Here is a 25,199-nt window from a genome sequence, read left to right as displayed (position 1 = left end):
GGACACAACTTGTCCGGAGATGTCGGTTGTCCTTTAATGTGGGCCGAAATAGTTTAGCTATGTCAATTGTGGAGCACAGGGGCTTATTTGACACTTGTCTGTAGCAGTTTGCACTCTCGGGGTGAAGTTTTTTTGGTTCAATCTCAATCTGGTTGTTTTCAAAGCAACACCGTCAAAGTTGTTGAATTTACAAAATTTTATCATGTCAAGTGCTTGCACCAAAAAAAAATCAGCACGCATGAACACCTGTAGAGTTTTGGAATTATCTGTGAAGCATTATATTGGTTCAGCAAAAATTACCATTTCTCTTTGTGCCTGTATATTTGTCCCACTTATCCAAGAAGGTTCAACTGCCCTTGAGGCAAAGTGCCACTCATCCCTTCCAGAAGCTCTTCAATATTTTTCAATTAAAAAAAAAAACGAAGCGCAAACCTGTGTAGTTTGTGCGGATGCTGGGCAGATCCCATTTGAAACGGCGGAACAGCTGGGCGAATCAGACAAGTTCAGCTTAACGTGTGATGGGGAAATGGAGTCAGCAAGGCACGGCTGTACCAGAACAGGCTGCAAATGCAAAATCTTATGTTGAAAAGGCCATTTAGTGAAGACAAACAACGCCATGGCATGCTCAAGAATGTAGTGAGGCGACCTACATCTTGCAGGAAGCAGGTCTCACTTGGTCCTTGAGCCAGACCCTGACTGGGCAGATGAAGAGAAGGCAAGGACATATTATGGGAATGAAGGGAGGGCAGCCTGTGTCGGTCAATGGAAGCTGAGGAGTGGGGTCTCAGGGCACTGGCAGTAGACATGGGGGGTCTCATGCAGCGACCCAAACTATTGGACTTTCTTTCTCGCCGCTGGTATTCAATCGGAGACTGTAAGGCTGGAACAAACAGTAACAATTCAATTAAACACTGCAATGACCCTTTGAGGAAATGGTTTCTTCAGCCGTCATCTGTACTTTTTTGAAGATGTCGGACATTACGCTCCTCGTCCGAAGACCTTAAGTTGTGCCGGTAACCCTGGCCATATATCCCTAATGGACAGAGTTGGCCTTGCCAGACCTCTACTCTGATAGGTCCCTGTGCCCATCGCCTGCTTTGATAGGTCTCTGTGCCGGACCCCTGCTCTGATAGGTCCCTGCTCTAAAGTTGGGGGAGCAGTGGAGCACTCCCTGAAGCGAATCTGATAACTTCAATTGTTCTATCCCTGGCTCTGATTTCACCTCATTTGCCAATCTGATTAGTTCTCCACTCTAATTACCTTTATAGGTCTATCCCTGAATCTGGATTCACTTCATTAGCCAATCTGATTACTTCTTGATGTTCTATCCCTGGCTCTGGTTTACCTCATTAGCATGACTTAGACTACGTGGTATCAGTTTAAGAAGTCTGTTGTAAGCACAGTCTAAATTAAACCTGAAAGAACCATGGCGATTTAGTGAAGGGGTTTGCTGTTTTACAAAAATTGCTTCTTTTACTCCTCTTTCAAACCATCTATTTTCTTTAGCGAAGATTTTAACCTCACTGTCATCAAATGAGTGGTTGCTTGCTTTTAGGTGCCGATGTACTGCAGATATAGGCCGACGAGCATTGTACCCCACAGGGACCTATTAGAGCACAGGTCACCTCTGACCATAAGTACCGGTGGCAGGCAATTGTGTCTCACCGTTAAGGAAGTTGCGTTGTGTCTCCAAGATCTGAATCACATCGTTGACCCAGGCTCTGCAGACCTCCGGAGAGGAGGCCAGCAACTGGAAGCGTAGCACGCTCCCATCGGGATTACGCGATGTCAACACAAAACGGGCATCCTCACCTTCCACAGCGGGCTCCACTCCCAAGCAGCTCACCTGTAACAAACGCCATGTGAGAACTCCATCCTGAGTTTGTTAGTCTGCGTGCTAAAACGAAATTCGCACTTTCGAGAGTTTTCTCTCTTCAGGCTCAAGTATTCTGAGATCCCATACCAGTGAGCATCTGAAAAATGAACTCTCGATTTTAGACTTGTTTCTACACTCTCATGAGTGGTCAAACCACCTCCTTATCTGAAGTCAAAAGTCTCAAACTTGGGTCTTAAACTGGACACTGACTTTAAACTTGACCGACAAATTGGAGAGATTCCGGTGGCCTTAGAAATAAACTGTATTATTATTATCTATTTGCAAGGTATTATCTATCTATTCACTAGGTATTAGCTATCTATTCGCTAGCTATTCACTAGGTATTAGCTATCTATTCGCTAGGTATTAGCTATCTATTCGCTAGGTATTAGCTATGTATTCACTATGTATTAGCTATATTCGCTAGGCATTAGCTATCTATTCGCGAGCTATTAGCTATCTATTCACTGGCTATCTAGCTTTTAATCTATTTGAGTTACTTCCGGATTGAGTGAACGCTGGCGCGTGAAGCTGCCGCTCACCCACAGAAAAACGTATCCTGTGACTGTAAAATGACTTTGAGAGTTTTGAAAGCCGCTTCCCCCAAGCCATTAACTCTTTGAACAGTAGCCCAAATTGAACTGTATAGTGCCTCTTTGCAATTTCTTTGATGATGATACTAGTGCAGCGTGTTCGACCGGAAACAAATTACTTGTGTGTTCTACATACTTGGCAATAAAGATGATTCTGATTTTGATTAAATGGATTATTATTATTATTATTATTATTATTATTATTATTATTATTATTATTATTATTATTATTATTATTATTAACTTCAGCTTCTTTCATCTTAGTCAGCTGGCTAAAATAAAACCTCTCCTTCCTCATTAGCACCTTGAAGCAGTAATTCATGCCTTTGTTACATCTCGGCTCGGTTACTGTCATGCGTTTTACTTTGGAGTCAGACAGTCCTCCATGAAGCGTCTCCAGCTGGTCCAGAATACTACTGCGTGTCTCTTGACTGGTACTCCAAAGAGGGAGCATATAACTCATACTCTAACATCCCTTCACTGGCTCACTATACATTTTATTATTTTCAAGATCTAATTGTTTGTTTTCAAATTTTAAATGGCCTTGCTCCTCCTAACTTCTCCGAGCTTATCTACTCCAATACACCTTCTCAACGCCTCGGGTCTGCTAACCAGACATTATTAGATGTGCCAAAAACTAAATGGAGGCTCAGAGGGGATCAAGCCTTTTCCGTTGCTGGCCCCACTCTCTGAAATGACCTGCCGCTGAACATTCGGCAAGCCCCATCGCTGACGATCTTTAAAACCCGTCTCAAAACTCACTTGTACTGTTTTGCATTCGACTCAACATTATTCCGACTTGATCTTGGTTTTACTCCCTGGTGCGTTCTACTACATTTGTGACTGCTTTATTTCCTGGATATGATAGCTGTCCATGTTAAGCGCTTTGCTACAGGTTCAGCTGTTGTTAAAGTGCTATATCCCTATACTCTATGTATTGTACAGTATAATACAGATGTAGTCTCAAACCCAGCCTCAGCCACTTACATATGAATTTTGGTCTGCTTTGCAACCACTTCCCTGCCCAGCCTTCACCGAGAGAGGCCTAGGTCAGGGATTGGCAACCTGCGGATCTTTCATTCTTGTGTTGATGCTTGGACATAACAAACGTCTAATGACAATGTAACTGATTTGTCTCACAAATGTATATCAATTGGTTTTCTGAGTTTGCCCATATGGAACATTTAGACCAGCAGATATCATTTTTGATTTTTGTGTGCTTTTGAAGCCCTTCAAGACAATTGTGTGAAGAAAGCGACGTGTGATCTGATTTAATCTACTCTACTTTATGTATGAAGAGCTGTTTCATACACAGGCGCTCACCTTGATACTACTTTTAAAGATGTACCCAGGGAGTGAAAAGCCCTTCTTCCTGTCAATCGGCTCACTGAAGATGACCAGCTGCTCAAACAGGAAGACCCTTCTTTCTTTGGCTCGGGACAGGAAGCCGCTGTCCTGTTCAGTCACGGTGAAGGTGTCCTGCTGAAGCAGCTTCCCCTGGGCTGTGATCTTCCCCTTTTTACGTGGACCACAACAAAAAGAGGAAGTGGGTGAGCTATAGTTAGGGCAAGTTAACTTGCCATCCCAGTCTTTGGAACTTACCTCAAAGCCTTGAAGTCGGCCCACATTCATCATGTCATTGCAACGTTTTGGCACAAAGCACATCACTTCAACTGCTTTCTAAATGAAATATCCCCCATGACCCAAAGGAAAAGAAAGAAAAGATAAATAAGTGAACTGAAAGCAAAAATAAAACACCATCTAAATATGGTATCCACAAAACTCCCACCTCTAATTCATCGGTGTCCATCCCAGCTTTGGTGTAATACTTGAGGAAGTCCTGCTCAAATCAACACGGAATAGACAGTTCAGCAGATCGGCTCCAGCTTTCACGGGTGCTCAATAAACCTTTCATTTATTTTAGAATTGCAAGCTTTGACCGAAACACTACCAATCATCACTAAAAGGTAGTTCATTAAATGGCCATGGGGTTCAGATGTGCACACCCACGACAGTCTATTAAGAGGCCATAAGTACAAGACAAGAGCTGGAAAAGCAGCCATCTCTGACATCAAAAAGAAATGATGTTCACCTTGAGCAGCAGCTGGTACTTCATGATTCTCTGCACCGGTTTTATGAGCAGATCATTGAGCTGCAGTCTGTGACCCAGCTGATGACGTAATTCCTTGAAGCAAATAATAAAAAAAAAGTTGAACACGACAATAGTGACTGGCCTTGAAAGCAACACGGAAAAAGAAGTCAGTGGTCGTTGTTATTGTGTTCAGATTTAGTTCAATGTTGTTCTTGTGTAACATGGAAGCATCGTTGCAATGTACACAAAGAATGGAGCGTTGAACGTGAATAGGTTCTGATCCAGATGCTACAAATAAAACATTTTCCTCACTCTTTCAGCTTTCAGTGATAGTTGAACACTTATCATGACAAAGTATTACAAATCATCAGCTGCGGTTACAATCTTGTGATTTGTATTTGAAGTACCATATTTCCGGTTCTTTAAGATTTTAACCTCATTGTCGTCAAACGAGTGGTTGCTAGCTTTTAGGTGCATATGTACTGCTGATAGAGGCCCACTAGCATTATCCCTGCGATGTTGATAAAGTCTTTTTTTGAGTACATATGTACCTAAAAGCTAGCAAACACTCATTTGACGACAATGAGGTTAAAATCTTAGCGAAAGAACATACCGTAGATGGTGATAATAGGTGACATCAGCAACAACTATTTGTGAGATGTTATCAACATGCGGTACTTGAAAGAGAGACAACACATTTTCTATCCCATTGGGATATTTTAAAACTGTTTTGAAGAAAGGAAAAGGAAAGGATATGCAGTGGTTTAGTCAACACAAAAATGGAAACGAGTAAAATTGACCTTTTAATATAATATGCTATTCTCTTTTCACTAATCATGTATTTTTACATCAGCATAGCAATTTAGAACATTGACAAGTGCCTGAAAAGTTCACTTGAGGTTTTATCATCGTGACAAAGCAATATTCATTCTCCCTGTTCCCCAAAGTAATAAAAAAAATCTAATTTCAAACAAATCTGTGGTGAAATTATGTTGATTAGGCCATTTCAGAAGCATGAGATCCTCACCTCAAAGTAGGTTTCGATGTATTCGGAGACAATGTGCTCTGACCTGGGTTTGTTTTGACAGTACACCACGTACATATGCAGACGCCTCTCCTGCAGGGCAAGCAAATGGATTGTTGGCTCAAAGTGGATTCCAAATGTGTCTAAAAATGGAACGAAGATGGTCCCCCATGCTGCATTCAAAGTTACTCAACTGCAGTGCAACGACTGAAAAGTGCTGAAAACGCTAAAAGGACTCTTTGTGACTATTTCTTTCGGAGAAATGAAGCAAATTTTGCAGTCGTGTTTTTGTGACTAATTGGCTGTTGGAGGTGGAACTGCCCTGAGCGTTCTAATGGAGCGGGTAGGTTATGTATAATTTACACAAGTTAGCGTGTGTGTAATCGGAGCCTTTTTTCGATCCCATCAATGACAGCACTGGGCCGTACCGAGCAACACGCTTTGTTACTGAGGAACCATTAAGCTGTTCCACCTGAACATGGGCATTTTGCAACACTGCGTGGCCTAGATTGTTATTACATTTGGGAATTTGATACTCTGAGGGTTTGCGCAGGCGTACTTCCTGCATTTTGGCGCCGTCGCTCGTGCTGAAAGCAGTCTGGATTCCTCTGCTTTTGATTAGTTCCCGCTCTACTTATGTTGACATTGTGATACCAGGCTCAGATTTCGTTAGAGGTTTCTTTACCCCACCGCAAGCCAATTTTCTCACCTACTGAACTTGACCGGCTCGTTTCAAGTGTTACAAAGAAGCGACATAATCAAACATCAGACAGCTGAATTCGTCGGTCGACATATGTTACCACTTAGCCAATACAAGCAAAATCTAATTTTAGAACCTAGGGTTAACCCTGTGACTCAATTTCAGGCCAAACCTTTCGATTCAATAACACAAAATACATTTTGCACTGATGGCAACATTCAAGGAATATATTTTGGTTGCAGATTTTTGGGGCCCTTTTACATGGCATCTGATATCGCGGTTCCATTTTTTTTACTCATTCACTGCCAGACATGCAAAAATGTGTCCACTCCAGTGCCAGGTTTTTTGTCATTGTCACTCGAATTCCAGGACACACAGAATATTGATTGTTAGGACTACATAAACACTCAATGCAGTGTAAGAAACCTTAGACTCTCTTCTTTCATCAGAAAAAAATAGTTAATTCCTAAATCATATGGGACTGGAGTTGAAAGGAGGATGCCCAAAATACAATGCAATACATACATATTGGGTTATATAAAGCTTTAATAACAGCTACAGCTAGAAAAAAGCGCTTACATGGAAACAAGGGAAATACTGCCCCCTGTGGAAGGGAACAACTTTGCCATTGGTCTGGCCAGTGGTTTATCGGCACCCAAGCAAGAGAAAAATAGACCCAAACAAATTCGGGAATGGCGTTCTACATCATAGTTTCAATTCCTGTATAAATTCGGGAATGGCAGTGAATGAGGAAATAATTTAGTTAATGGAGGCGGACATCTTTGTTGAATGTCTCATCAAACTTATGGAAATGGAGTTGAAGAAAGCCCAAAGCCAAGTCAAGCTGCAAGGCGATCGGGCTCTTTGGATGGATGGATAGACAGAGGGAAGGATGGCATTAGCTCACACAGAGGGAGGACTCAGAGTCACTCCATTATTCATGAAGCATGAGAGTCCTCTCAAATCAAAGCCAATGGAACAAAAACAAAAATTAAAGTAAGAGTGCTAAACTTTGCTGAGCAAAGCAACACTTCAAAATCGTAATCTGCAAAATTCAAGATGGCCTTTGGTGGATTATCTCCTTCTCTTAACTGCATTTCACTAAAAAATCTCATAAAGCTCATAAAGTCAAGCACGCAAGCAGAGTTAATCCACAGATGCTGGCTGTCTGAAATCTAGACTACTGAGTTGCGCTGACGGCTCCTTTGATATGATGACGTCTCACACTCAAAGGGACCACTTTAATATAACAGCCTACATGAATGCATACTTAGGTTTATAAACCTGCAGTGTGTCAGCATATGGGCGTGTGTGTGTGTGTGTGTGTGGAGACTGCAGCAGTACTTACATGTTTAATGAAAAGCTGACCCAGGCGGTCTGGCTCTGCCACACACTTCTCAAGCTCTCCCAGGAAGTAGCTAGAAAGGAAACATGTACACTCGTCATTTGCTTAATCAATTCAGCAAGCGGTCGCAAACCAAATTGTGGGCTTACTCTTTATGCCAGTCAAATATTTGGTGAATGTTCCCAAAAACAATCTTGTCTTTTCCCCTCAAGTCCTCCGGTATACCTTTCGAGGTCATTGTGGCCATGTAACCCTGCAAGAAAATGACAGAAGTACGCACAGATGCTCACAAATGGCCTCATTGGTGATACTTTTCACGATAACTATGCGGGGGAAGTGTACATTAGGTGACCAGGTCGCTTCTCATGACAGTGCTTCTTAATTAATGGCCTTCAGGTACAGATGTTCCTCAACTTACAAAGGAGATACGTTCTGAATGGTCGTTCGTAAGATGAATTTGTTCGTAATTTGCTTCAGTGTTATATTTTGTATGGAATGTATGTTTAAGGCTTATATAAGTATGTTTAAGGCTTGTATAAGCAACCTTTATTGGTTTGTACTGAAAAATAAACATTTATTGTAATATATGCTCTATATAGATATGTACATGTACCACTGGAGAGAACACTACATATGTTAGAGAGAGACAGAGAGTTCTCATAACGCCTCACGTCTTTATTAGCGGCAGAAAGAAACACTACTCGGAAGAAGGCGCGCAATACAAAATCTAATTTATAGTATCTCTGAACTTTTTTGACAAACCCCCAAAATTGTTTGTATGTACCGTTGTTCGTAACTCGAATGTTCGTAAGTAGGGGTGCATCTGTAGTTAACTTCATCATTTTCTCGTTATCGATCTTGCAGAAAAAGCTTAGGTGCAAAAACCAGCACCTTTGTTCCTGTGCTGATCGTGTACTATCGCCAATGGGACACCCAAGGTGTGTATACAAAAATTAAACTGAATCATTTGTCACTCCAAAAGCAAAGAGTCCATCTTGGTATGGTAAATTCTCATGTATGCGAACACAAGTGGGGAAAAAAAGTAACACAACATTATTGTATTTTTTTTTCCCCCCATTTTTTTCCGAAGACGGCAACCTGTGTATGAACCAAAGTATTTGAAGCTATCTCAGGCACCCAGACGAGGCATCGCCTTGATACTTCCCAAGCTCATAATGCCTCAAATGTGTTTCAAATCAGAGACAGCGCCGGCTGGGGAAATATGCCTAAATTGTGATGATCAGGACTTGCAGTTCTTTCATCTTTACCTCCACGATGAGCCCCAAGTCTGCTACATAATGCTTCTCCGTCTCAATAAGTTCCCTCAGTACATACCTGAAAGAGAAAAACGGTCAAACATAAGACTGTGAGTCAGAGTTCATTGGAAGAACCTCAAATTGGTCCAAAGAGGTTGTTGTGAAATACAAATACAACTTAAGCAACAGAATGTTTGCCCTGGAAAGCAGAATGTTCTTTTTTTTAGATCTATTGTAAATCCTGTATCTGTAGAGGTTGCTGCAGATGGACGCATATCAGATTCTGGCCCACTCCATGAATTGAAAAGAAAGAAAGAAGAGGATGAAAGAAGACATGTTGTTATAAATAAATAAACCAATAAATACATAAATAAATCAATCAATAAATACACCAATAAATAAACAAATAAATAAATATGGTTGAATAAATAAATAAATATGGTTGAATAAATAAATAAATAAATAAATAAATAAATAAATAAACAAATAAATAAATAAAATAGGTGGATAGGTAAATAAATAAATTAATAACTAAATACATAACTACATGAATATAAACAGATAAAAATGGATAAATATATATGAATATGTAAATAAATAAATAAATAAATAAATAAATAAATAAAAAATAAATACACACACACACACACACATACATACATACATACATACATACATACATACATACATACATACATACATACATAAATACATACATACACATATATACAGTAAATAAACAAAAACACCAATAAATAAACAAATAAATATGGGTGCGTGAATAAATAAATAAATAAATAAAATAGGTGGATAGGTAAATAAATAAATTAATTAATAACTAAATACATAACTAAATAAATATAAACGATAAAAAATGATAGATATATATGAATATATAAATATGTAAATATATGAATATATGAATATATAAATATATAAATAAATAAATAAATAAATAAATAAATAAATAAAATAGGTGGATAGGTAAATAAATAAATTAATAACTAAATACATAACTACATGAATATAAACAGATAAAAATGGATAAATATATATGAATATGTAAATAAATAAATAAATAAATAAATAAAAAATAAATACACACACACACACATACATACATACATACATACATACATACATACATACATAAATACATACATACACATATATACAGTAAATAAACAAAAACACCAATAAATAAACAAATAAATATGGGTGCGTGAATAAATAAATAAATAAATAAAATAGGTGGATAGGTAAATAAATAAATTAATTAATAACTAAATACATAACTAAATAAATATAAACGATAAAAAATGATAGATATATATGAATATATAAATATGTAAATATATGAATATATGAATATATAAATAAATAAATAAATAAATAAATAAAATGGATGAATACATATATACATACATACAGTAAATAAACACATACACAAATAAATAAACAAATAAAGAAATATGGGTGAATAAATAAATGGATAGAGTGTGTAGGTAAAGAAATAAATTAATTAATTAATAACAAAATAAATAGAAACAGATAAATGGATGAATATATATAAATATATAAATATATAAATAAACAAATACACAAATAAAAAACAAATAAAGAAATATAGGGGAATAAATAAATAAATAAAAAATAGCAAATACATAAATAACCGTAAGTGGATGCGTGAATAAATAAATACATAAATAAACACCTAAATACATACATACATGAAACAGTTAATTAGCACATATGACAACATGAGCATCATAGAAAATGTAGGTCATCATTTGGCGAGAGGAAAAAGTTGTTCGCTTTATACACTTAACCTAACTGAAACGCGATGACCCAAAACCTGTGGCACCCGTCATAACGTGAGTTACCTCCAACATGTCACGCCGACTGAGTCATGAGACAAAGTCAAATAGAGGACCTACAAGCTTTTCTCAAGGGCGCTCCTCCGTTCGTCTTCTGTGTCAGCTGCTGAAGACCACTGACTGGAGGTGTCGTCCATCAGGATGGAGCCGCTGTCATCTGGTACAACAGAGGTAGACTGAGTGTCCAGGGTGTCCTGAGAACACAGCCACAGGAAGACAATCAGAAGAACTGTAAATCAAAGGTGGCACACCATTATTGTGGCATCATGTGTCAAATAATGTGCAGGAGCGGAGATAAAGAGAAGGCGCTGCACGATAATGACGCCGGTTGCTAAGGTGACGAGAGGCAGCGGCGACACATCTGAGCCACATCGTCACAGTTAGAGATCAGTCATCAGCTGTTGCGTCGAGATAGAAGGAAGAAGATGAGGCGATAAGCGAGAAAAGTCAGCTGATAAATGAAGCCGTGAGGGGATTTGATTGAGTTTTGACTTCAGAGGATGAGCCAAACAATCACAGCACAGCGGGACGGTGCTGATTTATCACCTCATAAATGCTATTTCCCTGTTTACCATCTGACAATTCCAGTTCTTATGCCATGCATCATGAGGAGTATATGTTTGGATTTGTGAGGCAGTATTTGGAACAACACTTGGATGAGGCACAGAATCACAGAGGAACAGAATCAAGGTCGCTCGGCGGCATATTGGGGCCTCCTTGGGGCTCTTTACCCAGAGTTGACAAGTTCCTGGTGCAGAATACAGAGTCAATGAGTACAGAATGCCAATTGGCGTTAACTTAATAACACATATTTCTCAGTGAAAGAAATAATCCTATTACAATATGACTCCTCCATTTTTGAAGACAAGAGCTTGTTTATGTTCCGATCACATAATAAACCTAAATCTACAGCTAACTGTCTTCGTTTGCCCAAATCCATGTGAACCTTTATTTCAAGCAGAGCCTCCCATGTTCTAACACAAAATATACACGCTAACCACTGGTGGGCCGTCAGGGCCTACAAGGCCTTCTCTGCTGACCTAAAAATATCTGAATCACATACTAATGTGAATTATCTTTTGTCCATGAATTCTGATAAAATAATTCCAAATTGTCTTTCAGCTTCCCTTTATTGATTTCCCCCTGTTGTGCTGCTTCCAGATGTGTGTTTTCGTATTTAAGCATTTAACTAATCAATTTTCAACCATCATTTGTTACCAGGGACAGAAATCTACCTGGATGCCTTCACAATCTGTTCTGCAGGCCCTGGAGCATAAAACACAAGGCCTGCTCAAAGGTCAGAGTTTTCGCAAATTATGATTGGCTAGTCACGAGCCAATCATAGTATCAAGAGCCGCTGGTGAAGTGCATACTGGCCAGAGCTAACACACTGTTTCAGTAACGAGCTGCATAAGAAAATGCATTTTTGTGTTGATTTAATAGCGGTTTCGTCAACCCACAATGGCCGAAGGAGGAGAAGAAATGGATTTGTTTGAAGATACATATACTGTTAAAGCCATTTTCAAGACGGACATTTCAAGAATAGATGGACATCATTAAGAAAGGTTAAACACCTCGAAGCTAGCACAAATAGCAAATGATATTGCAATTTTATGAGGTTATCATGAATCCACACGTTCATCGTTAAAATTCGAACAGTTTAATGACAGTATTTCTTCAGTTTCTTCAAGTTACAAGTTATTTCGTGACCAACGACATCCTCTGGTGGACGTGTAGTGAATAACACCACACACGCAGCTGTGGACTGATTCAGACGTAGCATTACTGAAGGCCTATGAGTAAGATGCACGGCCCGCTACTGACGCTAACATACAAACTTGCACATAGCCCTCCCACGACAAACATACGACTAATCCCTGAGAGATACAAAGAAGAGTGCGTCTAACGTGTGCGTGTATGCGTAAGAGAGAGCAAAGAAAGAGAGCCGCACAGCAGGAGACAAAGAGGCTCCAAGGAGACTGCGACTCCCCCCCGGCTGGCCTTGCCCCACGAAGGAAACTTCAGCACGGCTGACAGGTCGTCCAGGATCCCTGATCACATCCAGATGTGCTGAGGCGAAGCCCACAGGAACAATAATCGCAGTCCACCCCCGTCGGTGCATGTGTTTTGTTATTCAGCCAGAAACGCTAAATCTGTACTAGTCTCTTAGACAAACCTTTACATTTCGTTTTCCAACTGTATCTAAAAGTTTAACGTTTACCAAGATTTTCTCTCACAGTTGTACTATTATAGACTGTAATCGTCACTTTTATTGCTGGCTGGCCGTGCTCATACCGTAAGTGGTCTTTGGTCACTCTGTGTTTTTAAAGTATTTATCAGGCCTGTGGTTTAGACACGATGAAGTCATTCTCACTTTATATATATCTCTCTTCGTGGTGGTTGGTGGTAGCACCAAAAATCGGGTTTGGATGACGATGCTGCAAAAGAACTGTTTGTTTGTATGTTTTCTCACAATGTCACAGTCCGGGAAAATATATCTGGTCTACTCTAACTAATTCACTGCATTTATATAAGAAGGGAGCGTCAGCACAGAGTGCCGATGCGTATGTGGAACTGTTGCGGCTTGGAATTGAAGCAGATTTATTTGGAACAGGAGATGTGAGATCTTTTCGTCAATGGATGCTACAGCTGCGTGTTTGCTTTCAACATTTAGCTTGTAGTCGACGTGCACATTCCACCATGATGTCCCTGATCCACTGGTGGAAAGATGCTTTGATCCTCTCCTCTTTCATCTAGAACTGCTTCATGTCATCACAAAGAGGGTACAGCAAGTCCTGAAGAATGAATGTCTCTCTGTGTCTTTGTTTTGTCATATTGTCTTTATGCTGTCATATTATTTGTTATTTAGTTTTTTTTTTTTGTTATTTTGACTTCAAGACGGCGCCGCGAGAGTGGCTGCCTTTCCAGCAGCTCATGTATTTTGTTTGTCTACTTACATTCCTTTCATCACTTTGTTGCTGTGAAATGTAAATTTCTCCACTGTGAGACTAATAAAGGCATATCCAATCCAATCCATTTCCCGAAGTTATTCGGGAATTGAAAATATGACGTGGAGCGCTATTCCCGAATTTATTCGGTTTTGGTTTTTCTTGCGGGGGATAAAGCGCTGGTCAGACCTCTGGCAATGTTCGTTTCTCTTCCACCAAGGGGCAGCATTTGCATGTTGTACAGCTTCCCTCATTTCAAGATCATATAACTCCATATATATAACCATATATTTTTTTTTCTGATGAAAGAAGAGAGTAAGGTTGCATTGAATGTTTACAAACTCCATATCCTGTGAGTCCCGGAATTTGAGCGAAAATGACAAAACCCTGGCACCGGACTGGGCATATTTTTGCACGTCTGCCAGTGAATGAGTTAATATCAACATCCCCTGCCAGCGAAATACGATCTGACAATATCTCACAATAACAGCAACTCTTATTTCTCCTGGATGAAAAAAAAATCTATTGTTGATGTGTTCTAATATGGATCAAGATGACTGTACAGCCTGTTCCTTTCGGAAAAACATTTAAAATGTGTCATCGGTTGAGCCAACTTCCTCTTTCTGGCTGTTTGTTGCTCAGCGCAATAGCAAAATGTTCTGTTGACTGAGAAACAATACGTGCCTGTGTGTGTACGTGGGTGTGCGTGTGCATGCGTGTATGTGAGTGTGTGTGTGTGTGTGTGTGTGTGTGTGTGTGTGTGCGTGTGCGTGCGTGCGTGTGTGTGTGTGTGTGTGTGTGTGTGTGTGTGTGTGTGTGTGTGTGTGTGTGTGTGTGTGTGTGTGTGTGTGTGTGCATGCGTAAGGGGTGGTGGAGGAATTAGATCAGACAGACAATTGCGTGCTGAAAAGAGGAAAAAAATACAGTACAATCATACTGCATACACACTCCATGGAAGAGAAGGAAAAGTGCCAGACAAAAAGTCCAGGTCTTTAATGACAGATCCAGCACATAATTGAATCTCCCTCTGCCAAGGTCGTTCTGTCTCTCCTTTCAAAGATCGGCGCTACACAGACAAAAGCCCTGAACTCACCCTCCCGATATAATCTTATTTGGTACTTTTGATGTATCGCTGAGACACAATTTACAATATTTTCTGCCTCCAAGGTTCAGATCTTTTTTCTTCTACTTTTTTTTTTGTAACTAGCACCATTGACTCATCTGTAGTCCAACACAGAGCTTCTGCCATATTTGATGGAGATATGAAAGCATTCTTGTCATGCATCCTTTGTGGAGTCATCTTGCAGGACCTCAGCCATTTTGTGTTCATTCCCATTGATCAACAAGCATAACTTTTTGTAGGAGTCGGAATTTGAGTCACATTCCCTATGGCCCGCTGGGACAGGGAATCAAAAACTGCGGGGTTACTTCTGAAAACCGGTAATCCGATTACTTGAAATTGTTTATTTGCTTGACCGCCAGTTCCGCTGATTGATTGCCTTGCGAAAAAATGCTCTAATGTTGCATGAAAGCAGCCTTATTTATTTATTTATTTGTTGTTTTTAAATATATTGTGTAAATATTCCCAATCATTGGAAATGTATTCTATGAAAAAGAAGTACACCCAAAGGATTGAAAAGGATCTGAGATCAAGGCAAGAGTAATGAAATTTAATGTTTTATGTTTCAAGTCGTTGCTCTGAAAAATTAAAAGACTTCATTGTCTCTGGACTAGAAAGTGTGGAAGTAGATAATTTCCAAAGGCACTCTAATATTGGAAGTTTTTTGCTCTCTTGTGATACATTGAGAATTTAATTGCCTCTTTTTCTTCCCCCCCTCTATTCTGAGGGATATATTACAGATCAGGAGTGCATGCTGGACATGCTGAATTTGCTGTTCGAAGTTCAAGATTTTACAGACTTCATCAAAGAAACCAATTCTGAAGGAGGAAAAACTTGAGAGGAGGAAGTTTGCCCTGGAAAGGAGAGGAATGAAGGTCAGTCGCAGCAAGACGGAATAAATGTGTGTGAATGAGATGGACCTAAGTACAAGAGGTTTCAGGGAGAAGACATAAAGACGGTGGAGGATTTTAAGTACAATGACACCTTGGCTTACAAACGTAATTGGTTCCCAGACAGTGTGTAAGGAGAAAAGTGTGTATCCCAAAAATTAATTGCGCATAGGAAACCACTAAAATGAGAATAATCCGTTCCCAGGTCCCCATAAAACATAATGTTCTACTTTCAAATTTTCTAAGCCCTAAAACTACACAAAATATACCTTATTTTATGTATAATACCTTATTTTATGTATAATAAATGTGCTATGATAATAAATGTGCTATGATATTATAATTAAAGAAATAAACTGTACTGTATAAAAAAAGTCATTTTATTTACCTTTATGATGGTTGTTGAAGGCCTGATGGAATGGAGTGGCCGGTTTCAGCATTAAACACTTGATGAAGAACGTAACCTTCTTCTTTCACCATCTTGAGGAATGATCCCTTGTAGGTGTTTTCTCTGTGATTTTTATCTAGTTCCTCATCAATTGTGTTCTGTTTCGCTGGGTTGATAGCTTTTTGCATCAAGTGTACAGATGGCTTGTGCGGGTTGTTTGTGGAGCTTGATTGATGGGATATTTTAACCTTGCAGTCTACACTCTGCCTTTGAACTATCAAAGTTGAAACTCTCACTGTCGTCGGCCTGTCTCTTTAATGTTCAAACCACGGCCCCTCACTGCTGCCTTCTTGACCAATCATGTGGCTTTAACCGAAGACTGGGGGTGGGGAATAGAGGACAAAAATAGTCGGCTGAATTTTGTTGAGAAGAACGGGCTCGTTCGCGAACGACACATCACTCATTGAGGCAGCTCCGTATACGAAAAAAGTTCGTATTCCAAGCAAAAGTTTGTATGCCAAGGTAAAATTTTCATAAATTTAACGTTCGAAAACCAAAAAGTTTGTAAGCCAAGGGGTTCGTAACACAAGGTATCACTGTACTTGGGGTCAACTGTCCAAAGCAATGGAGAGTGTGGAAAAGAGGGGCCTCGCTCAGAATAGTCCACTTTTCAAACGATGTTTACAGCTGTTTGCTGGAATACACGTTGCTGATGTCATCGTGACGTCTGTGTGTTTGCTTTCAACATTTAGCTTGTAGTCGACGCGCATATTCCACCATGATGTCCCTGATCCACTGGTGGAAAGACGCTTTGATCCTCTCCTCTTTCATCTAGAACTGCTTCATGTCATCACAAAGAGGGTACAGCAAGTCCTGAAGAATGAATGTCTCTCTGTGTCTTTGTTTTGTCATATTGTCTCTATGCTGTCATATTATTTGTTATTTAGTTTTTTTTTGTTCTTTTGACTTCAAGACGGCACCGCGAGAGTGGCTGCCTTTCCAGCAGCTCATGTATTTTGTTTTTCTACTTTCATTCCTTTCATCACTTTGCTGCTGTGAAATGTAAATTTCTCCACTGTGAGACTAATAAAGGCATATCCAATCCAATCCAATCAAGACACTTGCTTAAGTTCTGCTTTGATTTGACAACAAGATGTTACAACGTGGGGACAGACCTGCGTGTTAGGCAAAGACGTGCAGCCAATCAGCGAATCGGTAATGTAACCGGGAGACTGGAGTGTCGCTGGCGACAGATCCTCAGGGCTCGCCAGGCCATCTTTCCACTCCTGCCGCACACAAACAATCACATCAGAAAAATGGTGTCACGACTTCTTAGCAGGCGCCGAGACCAGCTCATTTTCAGAACATTTTTGTAATCACCATGATGTACACAGTATGTATCACCTACAATGTTGGAAATGTATTTGTACACCGTTGAGCTCCTTTGCTAGTTTGCACAGTAAATATCACATCAATTGACCTTTTGCTAAGCGCAGCAGTCAGCGTCTACATATTTCACAGTGAGACAGGGATTTGTGTCTGTCTGAATAAAGTACTGAATAATTAATCACATTATATTCACCATAGAGTTTGGGAGCAAAGTTCAGCTTCTCGATAGCCACTTTGCTTTAACAAATTCATTTAACTCCAGTCAACATACAGAAAAAACAAACAAACGTGAGTGTGAACTGTACTTTTAGAATTAAGAAATACAGAAGTGCGTTTGTACTTACAAGAATGTTTTGTTTTTTTGGGAATAGAAAGACAGTCTATTCTCACGTTTTAGTTTGCAAACGAGTGGCACTGTAGGACTATGCCTCCAGTGTTGGTCGTTTTAATCAGTGGCAGTTAAAAGGACTCCCGGCACGACCATTCAGTGTCGGGTCGGCTTAACACTAGCCTGTGGTGGGGTATTTTTCGGTCCCATAATAGCAAAAGTAAACCACTCGATAACAAACCACGTCTGCACTCAAAGAAAGTGGGTGTAAAAAACTAGTCCGCCAGCCACCGTGGCATTGTGTGGTTTGGTTTGTCCACCAAAAACTAATTCATCAGCCAAGACTATATGCTCACGAATTTAATGTTCGTAAGGCGAAAAGTTCATGAGCTAAAGCGTTCGTAAGCTGAGGTATCACTGTATATCTTTTATTTCCTCATTGAAGAATGTATGTGATGCATTATGTTCATTCACTGAATATTAGAATTCTGCATTCATAAGCTCTGCAATATCTAAAACAGCCATGTATCCATTGCTGTTAATCTAAAAGGCAATCAAATACAATTCAATTTGCATTTCTGTGATTTAGTTCCAAAGACTACATCTTCCAGCACCCCCTCACACAGCTTTTAAGACAGCATGCGTGTGTTTATGTTGAGCGAAAGCAGGCGCACACTGCATGTTTGCACACATGACCAGGAAAAAAAAATTAATTTCACTGCTCACCAGCTGCGTATGTGTGACAGGCAGGATGGTAAGCGACTCATCAGACCTCAGGGAGCTTCCTAGATCTTGACTCTGACTGTGGGACGGAAGAGGAGGAGGCTTTCCCTCCAATTTGTGAATCTGATGCTCCCCTTTGGCCGTGGCCCCTGCACTGAGCTTGCGAACGGGGTTTGTCAGCCATTTCTTCAGGGTGCTCACAGAACGCTTGGAACCGGGGGAACTGGGAGCCGAGCCGCTTGAAGTCAGCGGAGGCAGAGATGCCACAGAGGTAGAGATACTACCCTCACTGCCAGCTGCCGAGTATGAGTCTGCAAAAAGAGCAAAGAGAGCACAAGTTAATCACACCGGGCCTCCGGGAGTCAAACGACGGTACACCAGCGGGCATGCAATCTTACTCTTCATGTTCACTCCGCGTGAAACAGTAAATCAATAAATGGTGGCGCAAAAACAGCATTGGGTATGAGCTTTTTGTGAGTGCTCTGAGGTGGCTGGACCACTGGAAGTGAGGGAAAAATAAAAACAAAGGGTGGATATATAAAAATAGCCCCCCCTCAATACGCAGCTGTTCTCCTGCGAGCTGACCATATGTTTACAGGAAGCAGACCATTTTCAGCTCAAATCCAATCACGTGATGGGATGAAAGGTAGAAAAATGTTCTGCAGAGTTCAAACCAGGAGACACACAGTGGGGGAGAAAGGAAGTCTTTTTTGTTTGTCTTGTCCCCCATGTCCATCCTGCCCAATCCTCCTCCAAACTCATTTTCCTCAATACAAGCACCTCCTCCGTCCGTGTCTGTGTGTTCAGCCATGCCATGCATCCATCATATTGGCCCTGACCTCAATTTTGACCCTGAAAACAATCTCCAGCTGTTTCTGAAGGAGATTTTTAGAAGGATTTTGAAAGCAGATAAAACCTTTGGCGACTATCAGTCTCAGTCTAAACGCAAAAAAAGATCTCTAAGCATCAACCTATGTTGACCAGTGAAAACACCTTGCTCCAAAGGCCATGAGTCAAATCCCAGTACAGTAATTCAAGTACACTTTTGGACCAAGTTGTTGATGTAAATGAAAGAAAGTAGCAAGGATATCCCCTTGTGCAGATTTGTGAACTTTAGTGTAGGCGCCGGCCAGGGCTTCACTTCTTACTCAGGCACAGAGGCAACATGAGCATGAAATCACTTTCATCACTTTGCTGCTGTGAAATGTAAATTTCTCCACTGTGAGACTAATAAAGGCATTTCCAATCCAATCTAATCCAAAAATTGTCATTCTATAGGTCACCCGCAATCCTGAACAGGAGAAGTGGTACACAAAAATGGATGGATAGAATTCTCCAATGGTGGGCTGTCAGGGCCTGCAAGGCCTTCTGTGCTGGCCTAAAAATGTTAACCATCGTTCATGTCAACCACAGGCTCCCATGTTGAAACACAAAATATACACGTTAAACATTGGTGGGCCGTCAAGGCCTGTAAGGCCATCTCTGCTGGCCTAAAAATATCTGAATCACAGACTATTGTGAATTACATATATTTAATCCATGAATTCTTATAAAATATTTCCAATTGTGTTTCAGCTTCCTTTCATTACTTTTCCCCTGTGGTGCTGCTTACAGGTGTGTGTTTTCGTATTTAAGCATTTAACCAATCACATTTCAGACATCATTTGTTACCAAGGTCATAAATCTACCTGGATGCCTTCACAATCAGTTCCTGGAGTTGGCAACCCAAGGCCTGCTTGCAGGCGCTGGAAACGTCAATTTTTTTGCAAACTAAAATTGGCCAGTTACATTGCTAGTATGCTCTTATCACTAGCTGCTTGTGATACCATGATTGGGTAGTCAATCATGGTATCACAAGCAGCTAGTGATAAGAGCATACTAGCCAGAGCTAGCACACTGCATCTGTAGTAAGCTGCATGAGCAAATATATTGTCGTGTCGATTTAATAGCGGTTTTGTCAACCCACAATGGCTTAGAAGGAGAAGAAATGGATTTGGTTGTAGATATACTGTTAAAGCTTTTTTCAAGACGGACTTTTCAAGAATAGATTGGAAAGGTTGGACAGCTCCAAAGCTAGCAAAAATAGCTAATAATATTGCAATTTTATGAGGTTATCATTAATGACAGTCTTTCTTAATTTTTTTCAAGTCACAAGTTATTCCTTCTAGTGGACATGTAGTAAGTCACACCACACTCGCAGCTGTGCATTGATTCAGACATAGCGCTATTGAAGGCCTACCAGTGACATGCACGGCATACTACTGGCTAATCATAACTTCTAAGCAGAAATGTACATGGATTAATCCCTGCAAGTTAAAATAACCTTCCCACTCTTTGATTAGTCACTAGATGTATCTGCTAAACATTTGCTGAAATAAACAAATGTAATGATCCAAATGCGTACACAACTTAAGATAAACACATTGTTTCTACACTCTGAGCAATGTGTGTCCTGCAGAGCTTGGACACCAACTTGGAATGATCGCAAATGGAAGTTTGGCTCGAAGCTCTGCATGTTGTCAATGGTTCTAATTAAATACGACAAACGGCACAGCATTCATGTTATGGAAAGACCGTGGCAAAACATGCGGCATATGTGGGGGTTCCAAAAAATATATATAAATGAAACCGTTGTACTAAGTTCATCCTGTCTACTTGATATCTACTTTTAAGCAGATTCTTTACTTACAGACAGTGTAGGTGTTCAAATAACTGACATGTTTCATGTGGACGAAGGCGGAAGTAGTCGCCGAAACATGTCAGCTATTTGAACACTTACACTGTCTGTAAGTAAAGAATCTGCTTAAAATTAAATTATATAAATGAAACGTTATGTCGAACCTCGCCACACCGCAGGGGACCGTTTTCTCCCATCTCCAACAAGAGCCAGGCCTTAAGGTGTGCATTTCCCGGAGTTCTCTGCATGGCTTCATCCAGCCAGAGGTGAAAGGGTCACGGTACACAGACACAACCAGTGATAGTGTTCCTAAATAGTTGCGGCTATCAGCGCACAGAGCTTTTCCCCAAAGTAGACGAGGCGACGAGAGGACGACTCTTCTTCAACAAGCCATTGACACGGAGCGGAGAAAACATTCGAAGGAAGAAAACGCAAAATAACACAGCGACATCTGCCACCATGGCAACAGTAGTTTCCCAGTTGACCTGACAAAGCACAATCTCGGCATGGTTATGAAACCTTCATTTAGGCATCCTGATGAGGTCCGTGGGATATATTTTTTTAGTCACAGGGAAAGGAAAACACAAAAGGAAATGACAAGCTCCCCCTCGAAGCAACATGTTCCACCAACAACATAGCGACATTGGTTATTTTATATTGTACACCCACATTGGCGGCGGGGGCTAGGGGGTTGGGGGTGGGCGCTTCCCATTCTCCCTCCACCCTGCTGTGTGTTGCTGATACTGCCCACAATGCCGAGTGCTATTCATTGTGACAAAGTTTGCCAACAGTGATTTCGTTAATGCAGCAGAAGTGTAGCGCCTGGGACAGTGATCAAGCAGAGGGGCAACATTAAACTGGGCTCATTTGTCTCATTTTGAGAGCAAGATTGTCACTGTGAGATGGTAACCGTCAAGAGGCAAAAAAATGTGTCATGTGGAACGTATATGGTTTGTTTTTTAACATTTTACAGCCCCGCTTTGTTTTGCGGAAATGTCAATGCTGTTGGACAGTCGGTGGCTGGATGATGCGTGGCTTGAGGAGCCTGCAAAGAGAAGAAAGGAGGGTCAGCGCAAAGCGCCGTTGCGTATGTGGAACTGCCGCGGCTTGGAATTGAAGAAGATTTTTGTGAAACAGGAGATATGAGACAGTCTTTTTTTGTCATTGGGTGCTACAGCTTTGTTTGCTGTCAACATTTTGTTGTAGCAGATGTGCACATTTCACCATGATGTTACTGATCGACTGGTGAAAAAGACACTGTGATTCTCTGCTCCTTCATCTCGAACTGCTTCATGCAACAATGAATGTGCAGAAAGTGCTTCAAATTGAAGTCTTTTCTGTTGTGTCACATTATTTGTTATTTTGTTTTTGGTTATTGTTTTGACTTCAAGATGGTGCTGTGAGAGTGGCTGCCTTTACAGAAGGTCCTGTATTTTGTTTTTCTACTTCTTTCTTTCCTTTCCTATTATTTTCATGAGTTTGCTGCTGTGAAATGTAAATTTCTCCACAGCGAGACTAATAAAGGCTAATCCAATAAAATATTGGGTCTTGGCATGACTATTTGAGCAAATGTCGTTGATCGACAAAGAGAAAAATGAATTTGCTTTGTTATCTGTTCGCATGGCAGCATCATAATGCGTATAATTATGCCCCCCGGAAGAGTTTTTTCACTGAGTTATTGTAGCTCATCAACTTGAGGGTGACATAATGTCCTTCTTATGCATTAAAAGGTGAGCCTTATGAACCAGTGTCTCCAAACACTCAAATCTGCTTCAGATGCTACTTGCATCGTGCAAAATAATTAATCAACAACGAATTGAGTCATTATTTATGTGCCGATGCCTAATGTGTTCCTCATTTTCCTCACACAACATATTTTGATGATTCCTATTACACAAGAGTGGAGTTTTTGAGACGTTCTTCAAGGTTTTTGTGTAAAAAATTGAAACCCTTCATCTCATTGTGGTCACTGCAAGAATGAACACCACAAGCAAAACAAGAACGCTCGACCAGTGGATTGTTTTTACTTGTAACTGAGATGTTTCATAGACGAGCATTTTGCATTGTGGAATTGTGACAAAACAGAATCAGAATCAGAAAACCTTAAATAGTCATAGAATTAGGAAATTAGCAATCTGCAGTAACAAAATTGAAAGGGATGGGGGTGGTCAAAAAGATTTAAAAAAAAACAAAGTATTGTATGTACAAAAGAAAATGTCAGAAGACTGAAATGGACAAATGCGCAAAAATGTATCATGAAAAGAACTGTACATAATGCAAAGTATAAAAATACAGAAAACTGAAGGAAACAGGAGGATTGATTTTTAAAAAGTTAAACATGATTATGTTATTGCATGTACAAAGGATGTTGTGCATTCTCAAGTGTTTTTGTGGATCCGTGTAAGGATCCACAAAAACGTGGCATTGTGATGTGCTTCGTTTTCAGAAACCCGAAACAAAACATTCATAAGATGATTTTGGTGTGAGGGAACCTTTTTTGTGCTCAATGTCAACAACAAATGACTTGCCCAGTCATGTAAAACGGACAAAATATCCAGCGTAATATTCTCCGGAGGCCCACAAAGCTCTGCCGCAATCCAGAAATAAAAGTGGAGGGCAAGCAAACATCAAATCACACGAGCAAAGTAGCTTCGACAGAGTGGATGCAACTGGACGGACCGCAGGAATCAACGCTGCTTTGTTTGATCCAACTTTCCTTGATTATCGATCGCTTGGTCTGAGTAATTTGCTGAGCGGGCAAATGGGGCTAAAAGCGTCGGCGATAATGGAACATAACTTGTTGACAGCAACTCCGCTTTGAAGGTCTCTGTTGTCTCAAAGGCAGTGTCGCAGATGCTCCTTGAGGTATAAGCATCTGGCTGAGACAATTCCAATCCCAATGACTGGTCCTGCACATTCCAACTGTGAAGGTGCCGCAGTACAGCAGGCTCACCTGCCTGACCGTGCCAACTTCCTTCTCCGCTGCGAAAATGCATTTCAACCACTTAGAGGAAATGGACACTCAGCAAAGGAGAATGCGCAGACTGTAAAGGAGACAACGAGGCACTTAGTATCACCGTCATGTCGATGGGAAAGCCCAGACGCTGGTGTGATGGACGCTAAGGAAAACAAGCTTTGTAATTGTTTGAGCGCTCCACCATTTTTCACTACCTTCAGTCACACTGGCACATGGAGGCGTAATGACGCGATTGGTGTATTATTCCGATGGCAGCGTTATTTATGTTTTCCTTATTATTTATGTTATTTATGTTTTCCTTCTAATTTTGCCATCAACACAGATAAACACAAAGTTTTCAGGCCAAACAGAGTACCCAAAATGCATTGTGTGTCGCTTTCTCGGTCAGGGGCGTTCCAGATGTGACGTCCCGTCAGGCATTGTCATTAACTCGAAAACAAGACTTCCTGAATATTCAGCGTGAGTCGTAAAACGTAAAATATAGCTATATGCCGTGGAATCTTTGTAAAATATGCTCAGTAGAAGTTATTTGAAGTGATTTTACAAATTATGGACACAACTTGTCCGGAGGCATTGGTTGTCCTTTAAGATGATAAAAGTATGCGTTTGTCGGAAAACTGTCAAAATTTTGGGAGGGGCAAATTGATAATCCATTTTCAACAGACAGTTAGGACGGCATAAAAAAATCATTGGCACCGGCCTACCCACTCTGGAGTTAGAGCGTGGAAAATCCTACTGGACCCTCTGCACCCTGCCCACCACCTTTTGACCCCTCAGGCAGGCGCTACGGATCCATGTGCACCAAATCCAGCAGACATTTAAACAGCTTCTTCCCGCTCGCCATTAACTCTTTAAACAGTAACGTTAATATTACTGTATAGTGCCTCTTTGCAATTTTGCACAACTCTATAATAATAATAATAATAATTGGATTGGATTGGATTTGCCTTTATTAGTCTCGCAGTGGAGAAATTTACATTTCACAGCAGCAAAGTT

At 40.4% G+C, this 25,199-nt stretch overlaps 1 protein-coding gene and 1 long non-coding RNA gene across 4 annotated transcripts in view; one reads left to right on the top strand and one right to left on the bottom strand.

Annotated features, from left to right (window-relative positions):
• arhgef25a (Rho guanine nucleotide exchange factor 25a) overlaps positions 1 to 25,199 on the bottom strand; it is a 50,817-nt gene that overhangs the window by 4,281 nt on the left and 21,337 nt on the right. For 2 of the 3 annotated variants that reach the window (XM_088993146.1, XM_088993154.1), the window contains 14 exons: positions 18,553 to 18,860; positions 17,285 to 17,395; positions 10,824 to 10,957; positions 8,899 to 8,965; positions 7,780 to 7,883; positions 7,634 to 7,703; positions 5,589 to 5,678; positions 4,562 to 4,654; positions 4,259 to 4,309; positions 4,072 to 4,149; positions 3,793 to 3,984; positions 1,666 to 1,846; positions 651 to 880; positions 433 to 561 (listed from right to left, as the gene is read on the bottom strand). In XM_088993146.1, the coding sequence (XP_088849272.1) occupies positions 433 to 561; positions 651 to 880; positions 1,666 to 1,846; positions 3,793 to 3,984; positions 4,072 to 4,149; positions 4,259 to 4,309; positions 4,562 to 4,654; positions 5,589 to 5,678; positions 7,634 to 7,703; positions 7,780 to 7,883; positions 8,899 to 8,965; positions 10,824 to 10,957; positions 17,285 to 17,395; positions 18,553 to 18,860 (1,838 nt within the window). Of the gene's footprint in view, positions 1 to 432; positions 562 to 650; positions 881 to 1,665; positions 1,847 to 3,792; positions 3,985 to 4,071; positions 4,150 to 4,258; positions 4,310 to 4,561; positions 4,655 to 5,588; positions 5,679 to 7,633; positions 7,704 to 7,779; positions 7,884 to 8,898; positions 8,966 to 10,823; positions 10,958 to 17,284; positions 17,396 to 18,552; positions 18,861 to 18,947; positions 19,035 to 25,199 lie in introns of those variants that run through there. The other variant, XM_088993163.1, reaches the window with a different exon arrangement.
• On the top strand, positions 5,747 to 9,215 carry LOC148902926 (uncharacterized). The gene is made up of 3 exons (XR_016114584.1): positions 5,747 to 5,928; positions 8,495 to 8,568; positions 9,114 to 9,215. It is a non-coding gene; the product is annotated as an uncharacterized LOC148902926 (long non-coding RNA).

This window comes from Hippocampus bargibanti, linkage group LG01, assembly GCF_051943395.1.
Source record: "Hippocampus bargibanti isolate YZ-2025 linkage group LG01, ASM5194339v1, whole genome shotgun sequence".
In the NCBI taxonomy this organism is placed as follows: domain Eukaryota; kingdom Metazoa; phylum Chordata; class Actinopteri; order Syngnathiformes; family Syngnathidae; genus Hippocampus; species Hippocampus bargibanti.
This window is presented reverse-complemented; position numbering and strand designations above follow the sequence as displayed.